The following is a 20,262-nucleotide window of genomic DNA, read 5'->3' as shown; positions in this document are numbered from 1 at the left end:
CTACTGGGATTTTCTGTGATAATCGATCGGCTATTGCGATTGCAAAGAGTCCAGTTATGCACGGAAGAACGAAGCACATCGATATTAAGTTCAATTCATAAGAGATTTGATTAATGAATGGGTCATCTCTTTGAAGTTTTGCAGCAGCCTTGAGAACTTGGCTGATATTTTCACCAAGTCGTTGTCTTTGGAGAAGCACGTCATGTTCAGAAATCTGCTTGGAGTGTGCAATTATGAATCAAGGGGGAGTGTTGAATGAAGACTGCTGACTCCTAATTGAAAGTACGGTGACTTAGTCTTTATTGGTTTCAGCTTTAGTTTGACTCATTCTTAGTTAGTTGTTTAGTGTTCCTAGTCATTAGCTGTATTATGTTATTGCTGATTTTTAGCTCATTTCAGTTTGCCGTTGTAATCTTCATGCTTAGAGGGCTTATAAATAGCACCTCATATTAGTGAATAAACAAGTCAATTTGGAGTCATCTTCTAATATACACTTAGACTACGAATATTTCTTTCTTTTGTGTTCTTCACTTTCTAGTTCCCTATAATTTGTCTATATTTAATTTTTATAATACTAGTAAAATGGATAATTCAACATTATTATTTCAAATCTTATTTATATCTTCATAGATAGCCAACACCATACATTCAAACACAACAACAAAGAACCATTAATCCTCAGCCAAGCTATTGGAAGTCTTTAGAACAGTCCTCAGGAGCAAATGACAGCATCTTCTGCTGCAAATCAAATACAAACCTGAAATTCCTCTGTTGAAAAGCCCCCAAAATCGATATAGTCTTCGACTCCAACGCCTTCAAACAGAACACATTCCCATGCGCGAAGAAGAACAAATTCTGCGGTGGCACAACCATATCCGCCCCGTTAAAATGAAACCCCATCGCCGGTAAACTCGGCTGCGCTCCCGCATATTGAAAACATACATACAAGTCCGAAAGCATCGGCCCTGTATACCTCTTCACATCCCGAAACCTCGCAAAATAACTAATCAGAGAGTTTTTCACAACGATAAACACACTCGTCTCCAGCAAGCTCATCGAGGATCCGGAATCTATGTAGATTCCCTCGGGGAATCTCGCCCCGAGCCTCCTCCCGTTGATGCTCATATCGATCAACGGGAGGGCGTAGTTACTGGCACTCCGTTTATTTGCCGTCTCGATGATCGGCATCCTCCCCCAATTCGTCGTCCGGATCACGGCCTCGTCTCCGAACCGGACGTACGAGACCGCGGTCGGGGAGAGGCAGTAGGAGAATCGGTACTTGATCGACGCGCCGAGCTGTCGGGGTAACGACGTCGGTTTCTTGTCCATCCCGAGTATCCCGTTGACCCGCAGCGGGTATGGCCCGCCGTTAGATGTCCCGCAGCCGAAGACGAGGTTCGCGACGGATGCGGGACGTTTCAGACTTGAGTCAAACGTGAATGTTTCAGTGGCGACCGGGCCTTTTGAGAACTGGCCGCTGTAGTAGTTGATGGAGTAGCTGCAGCCGCTGCCGAAGAAAGAACAGTCGAAGCTTTTGGAAAGAGGGTGGCTTTTACTGATTGGCTTATAGGTGCTTGACTTCTTCGGCTCGAAAACAGGGTTGTTCTGCCTGAAGCAGCGGGTGCAGGGCTTGCATTGCATCCACGTGACGCCGCTTCCGGTGTCGAAGACGAGGGTGCTTTTAACAGCGGGGGTGCCGATGTATAGGTCCGCGGTGAAGATGGGGTCGAGCTTTGCCGGGAGGCGGATCTCGGCGTGGACGTGGTTCTCGAAAAGGGAGGCGCGGGCGAGGGAGATCTCGGCGTGTTTGAGGAAGCGTTGCGCGGTTGTGAGGTTCGGTTGGTATAGAGGGGATTCCGGGAAGTCGCGGTGGACGAGCTTCAGGGTGAAGGCCGACGAGGACGTCGGGCGTCGGAGGAAGAAGAGGGTGAAGATGAGGAAGAAGATGTTGATTGAAGGCATAGTGATTTAGTATGATGATGGGAGAGGGAAGAATGAGTGTTCTATTTATATGGAGAGGTGTGGGAAGAGATTGTGTTTTGAGTAACTGTGATATGCCTATTTTGCTACTTTTAACTTTTTTGTGTGTGATCTGTTATTTAGTTCTTAGGTTCAAATGAGAAATTGGACATTGCGTTATGTGTAATAGTCTTAACATGGAATTATGTCTTTACACTTGGATGCTAATATATAATCAAACGACAAGGAACATAATATAGACAATTATAATAAGTACATAAATGAGGAACCACATTGAATTCACAGAATGATCAGGATACTACTCCTCGATTTGCAAGTAGGAGTCTCATTTTTCCATTTTATTCTGTCTTTAAATAAGAGTTTCGCCGTAACTAGATAATAAAGTCCTACATTCCACTAACTCTCACTCATATTTAATTTAAAATTAATATATACAAGTGGAACCTATATTCCACTAATTTTTTAATATTCACTTTTCTTAATATTTCTTAACAACCGTACTGCCAAAAAATGACACTTCTAATAGCGAACGGATGAAGTATTTGTTAGTAATAAATATCAAGAAATTAGAATGTCTCGTTCCAAGCTACACATTTCTGAAAAAAGGAAACATCACTATTTCTAATTTGAAAATAAATGTTTCGGATTGATTACAAATTGAGCTTGAATTCCAGATAAGCTTCTTAATCTATGTTTATCAATCCAGACCTATAGAGAAGACAATTCAAGTATTTCCACTTAGTTTTTAAAATTCAATACTCTTCGACTAGCAGACATGTTCTTGATTAAAATCTAAAGGAAGAATCCAAATAGCGAACAAGCAATGACGCAATTTCAATCTCTGATTGTAATATAAATATCCTAAATTGTGAATCCCTAGACCTCAAAACTCAATCAACATGGAGAAACAATGAGTGAAGAAATCAAACCTCAGTGAATTGATTGGATTTTTCAACTGGAAATTCTCCGATGAGACCGGTGAAACAATGTAGAAGAGAGAGATATAGAGGCAGAGATTTATAATTTTAATTTTACCTTATTTAACAAATCACAAATAAAATGTCCATAACTTCAAGGTTAATTTAAGTCCGCTTTTTTTCGTCCTTACTTCTGACTATTTTAGAAAAAATCGAACGACTTCCTTAATTTTGCGTCCTTAAAGAATATATTTGTTGTAGTGTTCGCTTTGTTTTGAATAGAGGGAGAATGTTTTAATTTTATTTAATCTTAAAAAGTGAACTACCTCAAATGTCCCTAACTTTTTGGGTTGTGACACCACAGATTCCTAACAAAAAAATAGCGTCGGAAGACCCTAAAGTTAGACATAATCATGAATGAATTCTGTCACATTTCTGTCAGCAATTTCTTAAGCGATTTCCTAATAAGTTCCGGTACTTCATACGTGATTAAAGTTTTGTCAATATTTGTACAGGAAAAAAAATTATTATATCCCTCTATTTCTAGTTAGTGGTAACAATATACTACTAGTTATATCATGTAGGAAATTCATTTAGAAACAATAAAAAAAATATAAAATGTGAAGTTATTTATGCAATAAAATCTGAATCAATAATTCACAGAATTATTTCACATTTAATTAAATAATACAATAATTATTTTCTTTAAAACATTGACATTTAAAATATTATTTCATTTTATCATCGAACTAATTTGTTACTCTAATCACGTATTATCATCAAATAAAACATATTACACATCTAATTAAATGATTCAATAATTAATTCGTTACTCTAATCTTAGATAAAAGTCTATCATGGCTAATATCATTTACTATATCTTAATATTATCTTTGTTTAAAATACCACCACCTTTCCGTGCTATAGTTATTCATGCACGAAGCATCTTTTTTCGCCATGTTTAGTTATTAGTACTTATTTCATAATATACATCCCATTGAAAGTAACATGTGTCATTAAAGATTTTTTAAAAAATGATAACATTATAACAATGCGTCGAGTGCATTATCTACACTGCTACAAGAAATTATTCAAATGAATCTATAGCGCCCATCAATTATTCGATAACTATAAAAAGATTGATTCCCTAATTTACCCATACAACGTAGTATATAAATGAGTGAGTATGAATTTGCCATATTGTTCAATTTAGGCGATTGATCATCATAGTTTAAATGCTTTAGTTTTGTCTTAATTTTGATATAAAAGTAAGTTTTTGATTCGATCAATTCCCAGTATTGATATGTATTTTCGATATATACGTGTCCCGACTTATGATCATTTATTAGATGTAGCACAGTTGTAGGAGATGGTTCATTTAAGAACTATATATATCTTGAAAATTTTGAGTCAATTGATAAATCAAAATATATCAGTTGCTCCAGCTAATATGTTTTATGCTGCGAATTAATATCAATTGTCAACTGATATAGTATATGCTGCCATTTGATACATTATACGTTTGCTTCTAACTGATAGTTCTCAAAGCTCTCATTGTAAGAAAGTGTTTAATTGAACCCCTTCCTACACGTGTAAATACATAAATTCATGTTGAGACTAATCACATAACCCAATATCCAATTTCTCATTTGAACCTAAGATATAAATAACAGATTACTCACAAAAAGTAAAAGGAAGCAAAATAGGCATATCACAATTACTCAAAACACCATCTCTTCCCACATCTCTCAATATAAGTAGAACACTCGTTAGATTTCCCTCTCTCATCATCATAATCATAATGCCTTCAATCAACATCTTCTTCTTCATCTTCGCCCTCTGGTTCCTCCGACGGCCTACGTCCTCGTCGGCCTTCACCTTGAAGCTTGTCCACCGCGACTCCCCCGACTCCCCTCTATACCAGCCGAACCTCACAACCGCGCAATGCTTCCTCAAGCATGCCAAGATCTCCCTCGCGCGCGCCTCCCATTTCGACATCCACGCCTCCATCCGCCTCCCGGCAAAGCACGATCCCATCTTCACGGCGGATTTATACATCGGCACCCCCGCCGTCAAGAGGACTCTCGTCTTCGACACCGGCAGCAGCCTCACGTGGATGCAATGCAGCCCCTGCACGCGCTGCTTCAAGCAGAACGACCCTGTCTTCGAACCGAAGAAGTCGAGCAGCTACAAGCCGATCAGCAAAAAGCACCCCCTTGCCAAAAGCTTCCAGTGCTCTTTCTTCGGTAGCGGCTGCAGCTACTCCACCAGCTACTACAGTGGCCAGTTCTCAAAGGGCCCTGCCGCAACCGAAACGTTCACGTTCGACAGCAGTTTGAAACGGCCCGCATCCGTGAAAAACCTCGTTTTCGGCTGCGGGACCTCCAACGGCGGGCCTTACCCGCCGGAAGTTAGCGGGATAATTGGGATGGACAAGGATCCAACGTCCTTCCCTCGACAACTCGGTGCATCGATCAAGAACCGGTTCTCCTACTGCCTCTCCCCGAACACAGCCTCGTACGTAAGGTTCGGTGACGAGGCGGTGATCCAGGGGAGGAATGGGCAGAGGACGCCGATCGTCGAGACGAGCAACAAATGGAGCGCCACGAACTACGCCCTCCCGCTGATGGATCTCAGCATCAACGGGAAGAGGCTCGGGGCGAGATTCCCCAAGGGAATCTACATAGATTCTGGATACTCATTAAGCCTACTAGAAACAAGTGTGTTTATTGCAGTGAAAAATTTTCTTGTTAGTTATTTTACCAGGTTTAAGGATGTTAAGAGGTATACAGGGGTGGATGTTCCGAACACATATCTCTGTTTTAGTTATGTGAGGACGCGACCTTACCGACGATGGTGTTTCATTTTAAGGGGGCTGATTTGGAGGCGCCGCCGCCAAATCTGTTCATCTTTTTGGAGAAGAATGTGTTCTGTTTTATGGCGTTGGAGTCGAAAACAATATCCATTTTGGGGGCGTTTCAGCAGAGGAATATCAGGTTTGTGTATGATTTGCAGCAAAAGATGCTGTCATTTGCTCATGAGGACTGTTCTAAAGACTTTCAGCTTGGTGGCTGAGTGAGAATAATTGGTTCTTTGAGATATTAATAAGATGTATGAATAAAATGCTATATTTCTACTCAAATAGTATAAGTTGAAATATAAATCTGATGGAAAATGAATAACAAGAATCTAACATTAAAAAAAAAAAAAGTAATACTATTCCAAGAAAAGCAATACCATTGCTATTGTGATAGTAAAGATCAAAAGTTTGCAATCCTCTTCGGAAGACTGTTGTTTTGCTTTCTCAAGACATCATCTGGTTACCTTGTAACCCTGCAAAGTATATAAGCAAAAAATTATAAAAAATATGGTATAATGATATTAACTAGGAATAAACATAAACTAAGAGAAGCACTTGTTAAAGAGGCAATGGAGTTTAAACTATGGTGTATATAAATAGGGTAACAATCCATATTTGTTTTTCATCTTTTCCATGTAATTCAAACTGGAGAAAGAGGTCAAATGTGCATACCTTGACCCTTTTCAGTAGATCCTTAGCCTTCGGATCGTTGATGAAATGATCACGTACAGGCTGAATAATGTTACAATGGTAAGTAAATGCTTGGGTTGCAAAAAGAGTAATTATATACGTATATGAGTATTTTAGGATCAAACATAGATCAGATGTAAGTCAAATAAATTATTACCTGCAGTATCCGGTTTAGTGCTTTTGCAAGAGCCGGTTTGAGATCTCCAGGATGCAGCTGTCCACTTTCGTAGTCAGCAACTAAATCTTCAAAACTCTTGAAAGTCCTGAAGGGCGTGAATGTGTAAAGAACATAGCTATAAAATGTCCAAACCTAAAATAAAACCAAGGTATACATTTCTGCACTAGAATTGAAAACTATAAAAATTGGGCATGTCGCCAAGTCCTCCAGAATGACTTACTTATCGCCCCCATTCTCTGGTTTCCGCTCAACTGTGAACTCATTGAACCATGGGATAACAATGTATTTGATGTACTCCAAGCACGGGTTCTTTTCAACCACTTTTGGTGGGCAGAAGGCTTTTTTTATCTTCAGGTTTACATCAGCCTGTGACATTCGTTTTAATCAAGCCAACAGAATTTCACAAGTAAAAGAATTCAGAAGGTCCAAAGCATGCCACAACTTAAATCAGAATCGGGGCCAACTATTATAAGAAATTGCTGTCCTTGTAGGAAATTGGAAACAGATAATACCTCTTCATCCTCCATGAAGATAGAAGAAGATGGATCACTCTTCGACATCTTCTCCTGTCCTTCCTGCAGCCCAGGGAGCATATCTGTGTGTAATTAAAAACAGATACAGTTAACATAATTTTTTACAGGACTATAACTTTTATGGAAAGGTAATATTCTGCTTACGATGAGACAATATGATAGGCTTGTTTTTTCTTTTGATGTCATCGCAATACTCTCTAGCCAACATATTTACTTTGCGCTGGTCCATACCCAACTGGCAGATGTCAGCCTGTTCCAATACACAAACTCACAAGTTATATATTAAGACATTAATAAGCTCCATCGGTAGAAAGGTAATGCACAATGCAATAAACCATTTCACTATGCTCTGTAAGTGAAGAATGAGTTGCATTTTTTTCTGGTACCAACAGTGAATATCGTTGTTTCCTTCCTACCTTACTCAAACACAGCGTTATTATCTGGAGTCCTTTTCCTTTAATATTTAAGGTTCATTGTAAATCATTCTTTCACCTCACTGTAGGAAAGTAATGAATTATATTGAAAGCAAAATAAACAAAACATACATATGCAATAGTAGTATTCCTCTAATACTATGTCATTCCCAAATGAATCCAAGCAACAATGAAAACTCACCTTAAGGAAGAATATATCAGCACATTGCATGCACGGATAGAATATCTGGGCTGCTGACAATTCATCTTGCTCGGAGCGGCCCATAATTTGGCAGCACCTAAATGAGGACAAAAGGTACGATATCACATCAGTGATTGGACATTCACTTAGCAGAATGAGAAAATAACACATACCGCAGCACCCTAGGAAGCTTGTTTCTCCTGGCTATATCCATCACAAGGGGCCAGTACTCGTGAGCCCGGGAGTTGATCTCTTCAGAAGACCATAGAAACTCCACCTGGCCTCCTTCAATGTTCATCCCTACAGCTTTCCATATCTCAATCAGGTACTGCCCTATCACTTGTATCTTTTTCAAGTCGCCGCCCATTTTGTTGTTCAGCTGTGCAAACCAATCCGCAATCCATATCTTCACTTTGCATCCCGCGGAAGTCAGTTTATTGACATTAATCGCCTTCATAACTCCCTGCACATATATTGTTTGCACTTTCCATCAAATATCATCACACCTAACCATTTTCACTACGTTACAAAAGTGAAAACCACAACCAAAAAGTTCTATTGCACAATCACATCCAAAAAGAACAAACAGAATCAAATCACTAAGCCTACTATGTCAGATCAAATCTTCAAAATTTAGGTCAGCAACTTAGAATTTTGAGCTGAACTGTTGAAGTTAATTTGAATTTGAAATCAAACTCAAACAAATTAGCAACCACAGATGGAATCAGAGGACGAAAAACTAAATTCATTAACTCTTCAACAAGCCAGATAATTTCCAGAAATACACAATTGAGCATATTTCGATCAGCTGAAACAATAACTAGACAGCATCAAGCTCGGTAAACGCTAGAAAATACCTAAAATAAGACATTTCTGCGAAAACATACAACGAAATGGATTCAATTCAGCTACCTGAGCAATATGCATTCTTCCAGACGGTTCAAATCCATCATAGCAAACAATGTTAGGCTTGTTCGCCAACAATCGCTCCAATTCATCCTCCTGAATGCACTCCTCGCCAATGCTCCTTATCAAATCGTACCTCTCCTTCAAGCTCAATCTGTATTCAATTCAATCCAACAAATTCAGCTTCTAGATACAAAGTGACACACATAATTGCGGTTAGGTGAAATTGAGAGGACTTACTGCGGTTGAGGCGAAATGGAGAGAGACTGTAGCGGCTGAGATGGCGGGACTTCATTGCTGTTGCTGCTGCTTCCTTCGTTCTCCATTGAAAATGTAGGGTTTTGTGTGTATAGACGAAATTCGGAAAGGGAGATTTAACTTTGACTCTGCATTTTTATTCCATCACTCTTTGGCGACTGTTTTTTTATTATTTTCTTGAAATTAGTCAATTACTAGAAATAAACTTGAGTGGTTAGAGTAATTTAATGTGACACCAATTCTAAAATAAGGAGATTAAAAAAAGAAAAAAATCTAAGTATTTTAAAACTATTTTGTCTGTAACTATGCAAATTTGCGAGGATCAAATTAGCAATATTAAGAAAAAGTAATCCACACGAACTATAAATAATTAAAATAACAGATAAATAGGAATAAAATACTACTCCCCCATCCCATAGCACGAGATTTTAGGAGATTTTAGTTGGAATGTTAAATGAAGAGAGAAAATAATATATTTATATTAATATGAGAGATATCTTTTTCTAAAAAAGAAAATTTAATATTTTTTATGGGACAAACTAAAAAGGATAGTGTGACCTCTATTATAAGATGGAGGGAGTATTAACACTCAGTAATAATCTTTCTATCTTACTTTGTGGACATATATATATAATTAAATAAAAGTTACATTCAAAATCCTGTTTTCATGAAAACTATTGTATGTTGAAAATGGTTGTGTAAAGCTTATATGGTAGTAGTAGTAAAGATTAGGCCCATTTTCTAAATTTTATTTTTAAAGCCCATTGCAAAAATGTACTCTAAGTATGTAATTTTCCAAGCCCATTCCTAAATTAATTATGCCTAGTACAATGATTTCCTATCTACACTTTCATCCCTTGATTATTCGAACCCCAAACTTATTACTATATAGTAGTAGTAGTATTGATACTAATTACTAAGTCACCAAAAGAGTGCTAATTGAAGCATATATAATACAATGATAATATACCATGAATTTACAAATGGAAATTTCAAAGTACGAAAATTGTTTTCCTTACATAGTATTTCCATGTCTCAATTAAACGCAACATTGATATTTAGTGATGCAATAATCCTTATATTAATCAACAAGAACATTTACATGACCTATACCACAAGCAAATGAAAAATTACAAGTTTCGTCATTCTAACCCCACTATCACATTTTGAATCTCGTGTTTCGTTTGACAGGAGATGACTCGAAGTTTGTCACCTACATCGAACTAGCTACTACAAACCCTACACACAAGATCATGATGCTACAATCTTCTCAAAGAGACCTAGTCTATTATCAGCTAATTTTGACTTATAAGCCGATTTCTTGTATTCAAACCATGTAAATTCCTTGTACAAGCTATCTTCTTCCCCTTGCATGAGTGATGCCAATGGAGCTATCTTTTCACTCAATGGCGGTCCTCCAAAGTAAATCATCGATAGCCTCGATTTCGATCCGTTGGCCACTACTCTATGTTTCACACTCTTGAACCTTCCGTTAGTCATCACCTACGCCCATAAGAACAAAATAATAATTAAGACGATGGAGTACAACTTATTCAGTAAGACACGTCCCCTACAACTAATACGTCAATGGTACACATAAATAAAACAAACTATCACACATGATTATTAGTCAAAACCTAGGAAACCTTACATCATTTTATCAAAAAATTCTTGCAAAGTACAGCCACGTGGCATAGTGATTTAAATAATAAGGACTAATATTTCGTGGTTGACCAAGTTTACTAAGATTTGAAAATGAAAAGAAGTTTAGTCAAAGAAGAAAGGGAGAAAGAGAAGTTTCTAAGGCAACTAGTGGAGTACTAATTTAATTGAAAAATATTTTTAAATTGCATTTATTTATAATATACAATGTCTTTTATTAAGAAATATGGTCCCACAGATTTGGAGATGAGACATTTCTAATAGGACGATCCAAAAAAAAAACGAGTCACAATACCTGTAATGAGTCGCCGACGTTAATGAAGAAAGAGTTGTGGTCGGGCGGGACGGAGATCCACCGGCCGTCTTTGAGGGAGATTTGGAGGCCGGAAATGTTGTTGGATCGTAGCACGGAGATGATCTGAGGGTCGGTGTGCTCGCCGAATCCGATCAAATTCCGGCCATCGGATTCGAGAAAGCCTGGGATCGGAGGGTAGTGATTCACCCGGAAAACAGAGTCGCTCTGCTCATCCATCAGCAGCTTGCTGAACGCATCCCTCGGCTGAATCCTCAGCCCCTCTGCCACCATTTCGAGAATCTCGCAGGCCATCTTCCTCACCGCAGCGATGTATTTGTTCACCAGACAGCTGCAGCGTTCCAGAAACAACATTGTGTTAGAACTAGCGCAATTTATGCAGCGTTCCAGAAACAACATTGTGTTAGAACTAGCGCAATTTAGTTGGTAAGATGTTTTTCTCGTCTGACTAATAAGTCAGTGTCGTTTAAGGTGTGTGAATAGTAACTTGAGGTAGGGAAATAATGAAAATACAGAACTATTATTGATTCTAAAATGAGTGTGCAGATAAGAGTTGCACGTGAGGAGAAAATTGACCGAAATCGACGTTATGTCAGAACTATGTGGTACTATAAATTTCATGATGGGCTCTAATAAATAAATCTTGTGGTTCGAGTCACTTTTTTTCTAACTTGGACTATTCTACTCATACGTCGACAATTTGAGTCAGTACATAAATTAAATATAAAAAACTATTATTGATTTTCGTAAAAATAAAATTCATTGCTTATGGGCATGATGATAAATAACAAAATACTAATTTAGTTGGTAAGACGTTTTCATTATAATAATAAATAAGTATGGTTGGAGTTACTTTATTTTTATTTTTTTAATAGATAGATTGACAGAATAAATGAAAAATCATTATTGATAAAGTAACACTGACCGGAATTTATCGGCGGCGCGGCCAAAGATGGCGGAGAATTTATGGTAATCGGAGCTGGAGTTGGTGGTGAGGAGGAGGTATTCGAGCCACCCGACGTCGCCATTGTGGCCGATCTTCTTGTCCCCATAGCCGAAGGGGTCGGGTGGGCCGGCCTGGGCCTTGACGGAGAGGGGGAGGGAGAAGAATCGGAGAGCTTCGGATTCGAGGTCGCGGATGAGGTCGGCGGGGACGCCGTGGTTGATGACTTTGAAGAAGCCGAAGTCCTCGCAGGCTCGGACGAGCTGAGCTTTGGTGTCAGGCTTGGAGAGGTCGATGAGGGGGATGAATGCAGCTCGGTGGTTAGGTTTGGACAACTGTTCCATTGCTGGCGGTTTGGAGTGGACTACCATTGCTGGTGGTGGTGAGGAATGGGGAGGCTTGGGTGGTGAGGTGAGGTGATGTGTTGAGATTGAATAGATTGGGTTTGGGAGAGGTTTGCTATTTATAGGCAGTTTTGAGAGAGAGAGAGGGGGTCATGGGATTAATAATGGAGGGAAAGAAGATACATGAGAAATTGTGGGGTGTGACGTGGAATAGTTTATCCATTGATTTTAGACATGTGAATATTATTTTTATGGTTATAGCATGTGAAATATTTGTTGTGTATTTATCGCGGATCACGAGATTACATAGAAGGTCTACTATTTACTACGTGCTCGTGTTTACGTGTAAGGACATTTGCATTCACGGCTAAAAGGAGTTACGATTGATTTATTTTTTCTTTAAGACCGAAAATTCTTATTCACCCAACTTTGATTCCATCTCCACTTCTCATTATCCCACTCCCCATGGCCTCAATAATGTCGTTTTGTTAGGTTAACAACTTGTCGAATAGCTAGCCCAGAATCTTGTTCGAGCTCCATTCCTGACCTTCAAACAGATACCTTACATGACAACTCCCTATATTTCTTGATTTAACCTTTCGAAATTTGTTATCTGATCCCAACTCTTGATCATGAACGACACTCATCCCTCAGTATAATGTTCCTTCCGTAGAGGTTCCTAGTTGTCTGCGAACTTCCACTATCACTTAAGAAGTAGGGCGACATTCCTAGTAAATATATCCCTGGCTTCTATTCTAACTACCTCGTTAACGGGGTTTTGGATGTTTTTTTCCCAAGCAACGCAATTTCTTCCTATATGTTGTTGGATGATGCACCTAAGCATAACCTTGGACACTAAAATATGACTAAGATGTACATTGATAGATTATCTAATACTGCTTTAATGATTACCAATTTTACGCCAAAGTACTGAAGAAATAGATAGATAGATTATCTTGCATTGCTTTAATGAGTACCAATTTTCGAGTGTTCAAAAGATTCCTCCCCTTCAAAAGAGCAAAAGTCTCTTCTCAATTTTGTCAACAATAGACTTAAAGGCCTAGATTTCCTTTTGGTTAGGCTCAAGGGGATTTCATAATTATATGTGATAGGTAGTTTGAATCTATACATTCACACGCATATAACTCGTTTCATTAATTACTAGTAGGCCCATGTGTCTTAATTAGGAGAAGAAGCACAAACACGCATATAACTCGTTTCATTAATGCTTTTTTCATTTATATCCCAACCATAAAACTTTTCTTAATTTTGCTTCAACATTTTCCTATGTACATTAAGACAATCATTGCAAAAAAAATTTATTCGATCGAATTTCAATTATCAATTATTAATTGGGGATGGTAGGCAACATTGATTCTCTACACCAATCATTGATCAACGAACACAACTAATCCTGAAAAGAAAAATAAAATAGTATAAAATCCATAAGACCATAACCATATAATTTACTTATGCCCCCACAAACTTTGATGAAATGTTTTTTTAAATGATCACCAATTATTCTCCATTTATCTATGACCGTAGTGACTTGAACTAATATCGACCTATTAATTGGAGAAAGTCTTACTAATTAAACTGCGCTTCATCGACAAAGATATTTAAAAAAAAAAAGAAAAAATTGAAAATGGGTATTCATCTACCTTCACTCGAACCCTGACTTACTGAATAAAGAGAAAACGTCCTACCAATTCAGTTGCACTTTACGACCAAAGTATTGAAGTTGGGTGCAATGCATTTAAATCGTGATTTGATTATGCAATTGGGTTTTGATGTCTCCGATGAATGGAACAGAAACCGACCAAATTAATTTTCCATGACTGCCCAAAATTGTTAAACAACACATTTCTGGAGTTTGCCTGCCTATTTATTTTTGGTTGATGATTTTCAGGTTCAGATGCCACTCCTCTATTGGTATAAACAATCCATGTGCACAGGGTTTCCATCAATATACCAACTTGCATCGCTCTATCATAGATTCCACTACCCATCTTTACTTTATTTATTAGTACAAGATTAATAATATCATATGTGATTATTAGCAAATACCGATTAATGTTTATAATTGGAGATAGCAAAATAAGGTCGGCCGATGGGTGAGTCGAGCCTGGAATTATCGGGCCGATGAAGTTTCGGGATGAGTCAAGCCCACAAATTTTTTTTTTTTCTCCGGAAAGCTTCACCCACTAACTTGAAGGTTAGGGTTGAAAATTTGTAACCCGAAAAATTTGCAATCTTAATAGTCCGAAGTCCGAGTGGTTGGCCAGATTGACATCCCTAGGAGCATGACTCATTTTACACATTGCTTTTTACATCTTTTAAAATGTAACGAGTTAAAATGAAATATTTAATAAGGGATAGATGAAGTGTTTATTTCTGAATATGAGAAAATTGTATTTTATTTTTTAAATTAGTAAATGAATTAAATTTAAAGGCCGTGCTACGGAGGATTCGAACCAGAGACCTTCGGCCTCATTCACATGATCAAATTGATAGGTTTTGTTTTGGGAAAAGAGTATTTCATATGATCAAATTGATAGATTTTGTTTTGTTATACCTCATGAAATGGTTGACTTAGACTCTACTATGACTTTTCAAACAACAGAACTAAAATATCTTTTAGTCAAAGGATAAGAAAAGAAGAGATAGATTAAAGATAAATTAGAAAAAGAGGAGTTGCTGTAATTCTCCATTTCATTTTATACCATAGTTTGGTCAAGATTAAATTATCTAGAAATTATACAAGATTGAATGGTCCGAGATTCCTAAATATTACTAACATTGTTACTGGAAAAGTCGAACTCATCGGCCAAGATCAAACATGACATTATCTCGAGATTATGTATTAGTTGCTACATTCCTATTCCCGAACAACATATAAAGAATGTAACTTTATTTAATCCATCAAACTGAACACCATATACTTTTGTACATGGTACTTATATTAAAATTACTGGAGTAAAAAGTCTGAAATAACTACGACAACGGAACATCAAATTTTTTAGGAATTACTCCCTCCATCTCGGATAATTCGTTCCAGTTTTCCATTTCGGTCCGTCCCACATAATTTGTCCCATTTCACTTTTACCATTTTTGGTAGTGGACCTCATATTCCACTAACTCATTCCTACTCACACTTTATTATAAAACTAATATATAAAGGTAGGACCCACATTCCACTAACTTTTTCAACCCACTTTTCATTACAATTCTTAAAATCCGTGCCCGATCAAAGTGACCCGAATTATCCGGGACGGAGGGAGTATAATATATCGAGTTAATTTTACTCACACCAATAGATTACACTTGCAATGAAGGTGGGCCCACATAGCGGGGCAACACCTTTGAAGCCGATTTGTGGGCCCATATAAGTTAGTCCAAGTCTTTAGATCTTCAAACTCTCCCATCTTTCTCTCAATTATGATTAGAATTTAATACTTTTATTAATTTATTTTTTGTACAATTTGATCTGACATATATATTAATATATACCTACTTGACCACTGGATCATTATTTAAAAAGGATAACCTAATTTCGTAACCTAAATTACACTGTTTATTAAATACCATCCATTTATATTTTCAAAATGATTTTATAGATAATTCGAAATTAAAACAAATCAGCTTACCATATTATTAGATTGATTAACCTATAAAATATTTCATACCAATTATGTACATAAATTATTGTAGAAAACAACATAATTTGTGGACTTAAATTATTGATTATTTAAATTAGGCATGTTGAGTTCACAGATTGTTCTACGTCTCCTGGGTGGTGGGTGAACACGTATTCAAGACGAGTGGAGGTGACGTGGCAAAAATAGATTCATAAAAATGGAATTATAAAGATTGATGTCGGCGACTAACTTGTAAAGGCCCACAATAATTAATACACTCTTTTTTGTTTTAAAAAAAGACAGCTCGGCCCAAACCCACCGCATTTCTTATTCATCGATGTTCGATTAATGGATTAAATCATATTAATTTTTAAAAATATTATTTGATATAAATGAAACTCGGTGCATAAAGTTGGGATAGTATCACGTAAAATTAATCTTGATTTATGAATTTTAGTAGTTTTTTATATGATAAAATTAATTTTGGATAAAAAACAGAGGGATATTATTGTTCCTAAAGTTGTCGTTCGGATGACATAACTCATATCATACGATTATTCATCTAGGATAAACTTATGAGATTATTTTAAATAGAGAGAGATGATTATGACTTATTATTATATGATTATCCATTTGCTAGGTATTTAGTTTTCACATGATGACAATGATTTATACATATAAATAAGTAATTACCCTTAACTCATCATTCATCTTTGTCTCATCTAATCTATTGTGGGTGTTATTATTGTGATTGAATGTAAGGGTATAAGACATTTGATATGCATGCATGTTTCTATTTGCACACTCTTTACGTTTAAGCTATATATATATAGGGGTGCATTAGGGTGCCATCATAATTAAAATAACATCATACCACCAATATAGTTAGATCTCATCTATGGACGCTTAGGATTAAGTTTCGTGAAAAAACACAGGTTTGCAGTCTACTGTATTAGATATTGCAGTCTATCAGTATTAGATATTGCAGCTCATGGTAAACTGCAATATTGTTGTGGTAAGACTGCAATATTCAATGAACAAAGACTCAGCAACTGGTAACGTAAAATTAGAAATTTCTTATTTTACCCCTCCGTGTTTTTACACGTGGCAGCATGACAAGCACACGATTTTCAAATCCAATGGCCTAAAATGGTGGTATGGTGTTACAATAAAGAGGGTTGTCATCTTAATACATCCCTATATATATATATATATATATATATATATATATATATATATATATATATATATATACATAAAATTTATGTTTGTAAATATGCATATTTCTACGGTGAATGCATTTCCGTCGATTGATGAATACAAAAATGAGATCAAATTCTAAAAGGGTAAATAAAATTTCACTAAACCAACCCATATACTTATATACATTGGGTGGAACATGAAGTTACAAGACTTCACCATGTGAAATTAGTTCATTTTAGTTATTAGATATTACCATGTTAAAATAACAAGTACTTAATTGAGATAACTAGATAAGCATTGTTAGGGGGATTCATTAATTATGCTAGTGAGTTTATGATTTTGTACCACAAATGTCATTTTCAAAGGATTAGAATCAAAATTTGATAGTTAATTATTGAAAAGGATAGATGATATTGGGGATAGTTGGTCTAAATTCAAGAATTGAACCAATAATTGGTGAGACATAGGCATAGTTTCCTATATCTGTGGCAGGATATGGTTGAATGATGAACCATTTTAAATTGTTTCACTTTGAAAGCTACTTTTCATTAGGGCTTAGATAAGGAGGTGTCACACTACCATACTACAAGATATGGCCACACCATTTGCTAGATGCTTCAATTAGATAATATCAATTCATATTATACAATGTACATTTTAAGTATGTCTTGATTTTATTACTTAATATTTCTGATAATATCAATGTGATGTCTATTCTTGAAAGAGACATTGGAGTCAACTCCATCTTGATGTTATATTTTGAGATAAACTCAACTCTTTATTAATGATATTATTATCTATAGATTAAAAAATGAAATTATAAAGAAATGTTAAATTAACTAGTGAGATAAAGAAAAAATAATTGAAAATACTACTAGTTATTATTCTAGTGGTCTCATGTTACTTCCACTTTTCTATTTTAACTCATTTCAAACTGGTTATACTATTTAAATTTTAAGTAAAAATTAAAATATTTAATTAATATATTAGAGTTAATTAAGTATTTATTATTAAGTGATCTTTCATTATTACACTTAAATTACTAATTTAATTATATTAAAAATCAATCTCAAATTTGTGCATCATCCAACTATGGTTTATCAATCCTCAATTAGTGTTTATTAATTCGCATGTAGTTAAAACTTTTATATTAGTCACAATTAGTATTTAGTAACAACAATGCTTTGTGAATCTAAATATACTAAAATAGTGCATCATCCAACTATGGTTTATCAATCCTCAATTAGTGTTTATTAATTCGCATGTAGTTAAAACTTTTATATTAGTCACAATTAGTATTTAGTAACAACAATGCTTTGTGAATCTAAATATACTAAAATATTCCTCTTATAATTACTTTTTTTTTTAATATAGAACAAAACTATCATACTATAGAGGATAGTGAGTAGAGGTTCAACAGGTCAAATAAGGCTCCGCTAAAAAATATCTTTTTTAGTTTCAATTTATGCCAAAAATTTCTTTATTTTAAAATTAAGTAGTGTCTATTTGTCTGATGTCTATTAGTATATAAGGTCATAGAATCATAATCTAGAGAAAGCTAAAGAATTAAAATTGAAGTTTAAATTTTTAATAATAGTCAATAAATAGTACTCTCTCCGTTCCATAAAAGATGTCACACTTGTGGGACGACACGAGATTTTAGGAGGTTTTGTTTTGTGTTTTAAATGGAGAGAGAAAATATAATATTTATATTTATGTGAGATAGAACTTTTTCCAAAAAGGGAAATGTGACATCTTTTGTGGGACAAACTAAAAAGGAAAGTATGACATCTTTTGTGGAATGGTGGGAGTACTGTATTGTGTTATATTTAATAATTTCTATTCTTATAACAATATAATTCATATAAATAGAATAAATTAGAAATATAATAATTTTGGGTTTATGGGTACCTGATTAGTTGGGTTCGAGTACCTGCATTAAGTATTATGGTACCCGAATTTATATACGGATCGGGTATTGGGTATGGTATTTTTGAGATTTCGGGTCCGGGTACCCGAATTTTTGGGTTTGAGTATCCGCGGATACTCGAATTTGCATACCTACCAAGACTCTATAACAACCGTTTTTCCTCGAATTCTCAGTTTTATTTGTAGCCCTAGAATGTGTTCTTATTCTTTATATTTCAAATAGATGAAGATATAAAACATATATCCAACATGTATATTAGTTAGGGGTGGGTAGGTACGGTATACCTTACCGAAATCATCATACCGTATACCTTATCGTAAATACGGTATGCGTAAAAGTCATACCTTTACCTTACCAAAGTTTTCGGCATACCATATACCTTATTTTCGATATAACGAATTTTCATACCGATACCGTACCTCATTTTCGATATACCGTACTGAAGTTCGGTATACCTTACTTTTGCGGTATACCTCACTTTCAACATCAATTAAAATAGAAAATTAGAGTTTTTAGAATATTATTTATATTTTATAATTTTAAAAATAAATTAAATATAATTTATTCATAATTATATTTATATTTCACAATAGATTTTATAATTTAAAAATATATAAAATATATTTTATATATAATTGTGTTTATATTTTTGTGGTATATACCTTAATTTACGGTATATACCGAATTTCGGTATGCAGCGGTATACCGCGATATTTGAAAATTCATACCGTTACCTTACCGGAATTTTTCGGTAAGGTATCATACCGTACCGAAAGTCACGGTATACCGAAAATTCGGTATTTTCGGTATTTTTTCGGTACGATAAGGCCGGTATTTCGATATTTCGGTATTTTTCCCCAGCCCTATGAAATAACTATTGAAACAAAAGTGGAGTAGCAAAATAATATATATCTCACTGTCTTGACTGAAATTTACAAACTCTAAATATAACCAATTTCTTTAGGTCTCAGCTAGCTTCAAATAGTCTAGCTTTCAAACAGTAGACTCCAATGTAACCAATTTCTTTTAGTCTCAGCTAGCTTCAAAAGTAGACTCCAATTTAACCAATTTTCTTCAAATGTAAAGTCCTCTTTGGATTGTACAATTTTCCTGATCCTCGTGACCTGATCGCCATTCGCAATCAGCTCGTAAAATGCATTGAGATGAGATATTGGGTATGCATCCTCTCTTCCATGAAATAAACTAATCACTCACCAGATTGATACTCTTTCTATCCACTATTTGAATGACTATTTTATAATTTTAGATTATCCACAATTTAAATAATTATT

General features: G+C 35.7%; 4 protein-coding genes across 4 annotated transcripts; 1 reads left to right on the top strand and 3 right to left on the bottom strand.

Annotated features, from left to right (window-relative positions):
• Positions 1-687: 687 nt before the first annotated feature.
• On the bottom strand, positions 688-1,962 carry LOC125188951 (aspartic proteinase CDR1-like). The gene has a single exon (XM_048086077.1). The coding sequence runs from the start codon at positions 1,960-1,962 to the stop codon at positions 688-690; it is 1,275 nt and encodes a 424-aa protein (XP_047942034.1).
• Positions 1,963-4,698: 2,736 nt separating this feature from the next.
• Positions 4,699-5,972, top strand: LOC125188945 (aspartic proteinase CDR1-like). Its single transcript, XM_048086063.1, has 2 exons — positions 4,699-5,646; positions 5,724-5,972. The coding sequence occupies exons 1-2, from the start codon at positions 4,699-4,701 to the stop codon at positions 5,970-5,972; spliced, it is 1,197 nt and encodes a 398-aa protein (XP_047942020.1).
• Positions 5,973-6,007: 35 nt separating this feature from the next.
• On the bottom strand, positions 6,008-9,077 carry LOC125201455 (tyrosine--tRNA ligase 1, cytoplasmic-like). The gene is made up of 10 exons (XM_048099575.1): positions 8,920-9,077; positions 8,686-8,833; positions 7,947-8,236; positions 7,774-7,870; positions 7,303-7,408; positions 7,138-7,220; positions 6,846-6,991; positions 6,605-6,710; positions 6,430-6,489; positions 6,008-6,230 (listed from the first exon to the last, which is right to left on the bottom strand). Exons 1-10 carry the CDS (start codon positions 9,003-9,005, stop codon positions 6,210-6,212), a joined length of 1,143 nt encoding a protein of 380 aa, XP_047955532.1. The 5' UTR covers positions 9,006-9,077; the 3' UTR covers positions 6,008-6,209.
• A 917-nt stretch (positions 9,078-9,994) lies between these two features.
• On the bottom strand, positions 9,995-12,298 carry LOC125205642 (gibberellin 2-beta-dioxygenase 1-like). The gene is made up of 3 exons (XM_048104704.1): positions 11,838-12,298; positions 10,895-11,243; positions 9,995-10,440 (listed from the first exon to the last, which is right to left on the bottom strand). The coding sequence occupies exons 1-3, from the start codon at positions 12,224-12,226 to the stop codon at positions 10,189-10,191; spliced, it is 990 nt and encodes a 329-aa protein (XP_047960661.1). The 5' UTR covers positions 12,227-12,298; the 3' UTR covers positions 9,995-10,188.
• Between the last annotated feature and the right edge of the window lie 7,964 nt (positions 12,299-20,262).

This window comes from Salvia hispanica, chromosome 1 (assembly GCF_023119035.1).
Source record: "Salvia hispanica cultivar TCC Black 2014 chromosome 1, UniMelb_Shisp_WGS_1.0, whole genome shotgun sequence".
Taxonomy (NCBI): Eukaryota; Viridiplantae; Streptophyta; class Magnoliopsida; order Lamiales; family Lamiaceae; genus Salvia; species Salvia hispanica.
Note: the sequence above shows the minus strand (reverse complement) of the source record. Positions and strands in the feature narration are given on the sequence as shown.

Bases quoted from the DNA above. Each gene is read 5' to 3' on its own strand.
- LOC125188951 (XM_048086077.1), bottom strand. From the start codon at position 1,962: ATGCCTTCAATCAACATCTTCTTCCTCATCTTCACCCTCTTCTTCCTC.
- LOC125188945 (XM_048086063.1), top strand. From the start codon at position 4,699: ATGCCTTCAATCAACATCTTCTTCTTCATCTTCGCCCTCTGGTTCCTC. The intron at 5,647-5,723 runs GTTAGTTATTTT...TCTCTGTTTTAG, and splicing joins TTGCAGTGAAAAATTTTCTT to TTATGTGAGGACGCGACCTT.
- LOC125201455 (XM_048099575.1), bottom strand. From the start codon at position 9,005: ATGGAGAACGAAGGAAGCAGCAGCAACAGCAATGAAGTCCCGCCATCT. The intron at 8,237-8,685 runs GTAGCTGAATTG...ATATATGTGCAG, and splicing joins GAAGAATGCATATTGCTCAG to GGAGTTATGAAGGCGATTAA. The intron at 6,231-6,429 runs GTATGCACATTT...TATACTTTGCAG, and splicing joins ATCTACTGAAAAGGGTCAAG to GGTTACAAGGTAACCAGATG.
- LOC125205642 (XM_048104704.1), bottom strand. From the start codon at position 12,226: ATGGTAGTCCACTCCAAACCGCCAGCAATGGAACAGTTGTCCAAACCT. The intron at 11,244-11,837 runs GTCAGTGTTACT...GGAACGCTGCAG, and splicing joins CGCGCCGCCGATAAATTCCG to CTGTCTGGTGAACAAATACA. The intron at 10,441-10,894 runs GTATTGTGACTC...TTATGGGCGTAG, and splicing joins ACGTCGGCGACTCATTACAG to GTGATGACTAACGGAAGGTT.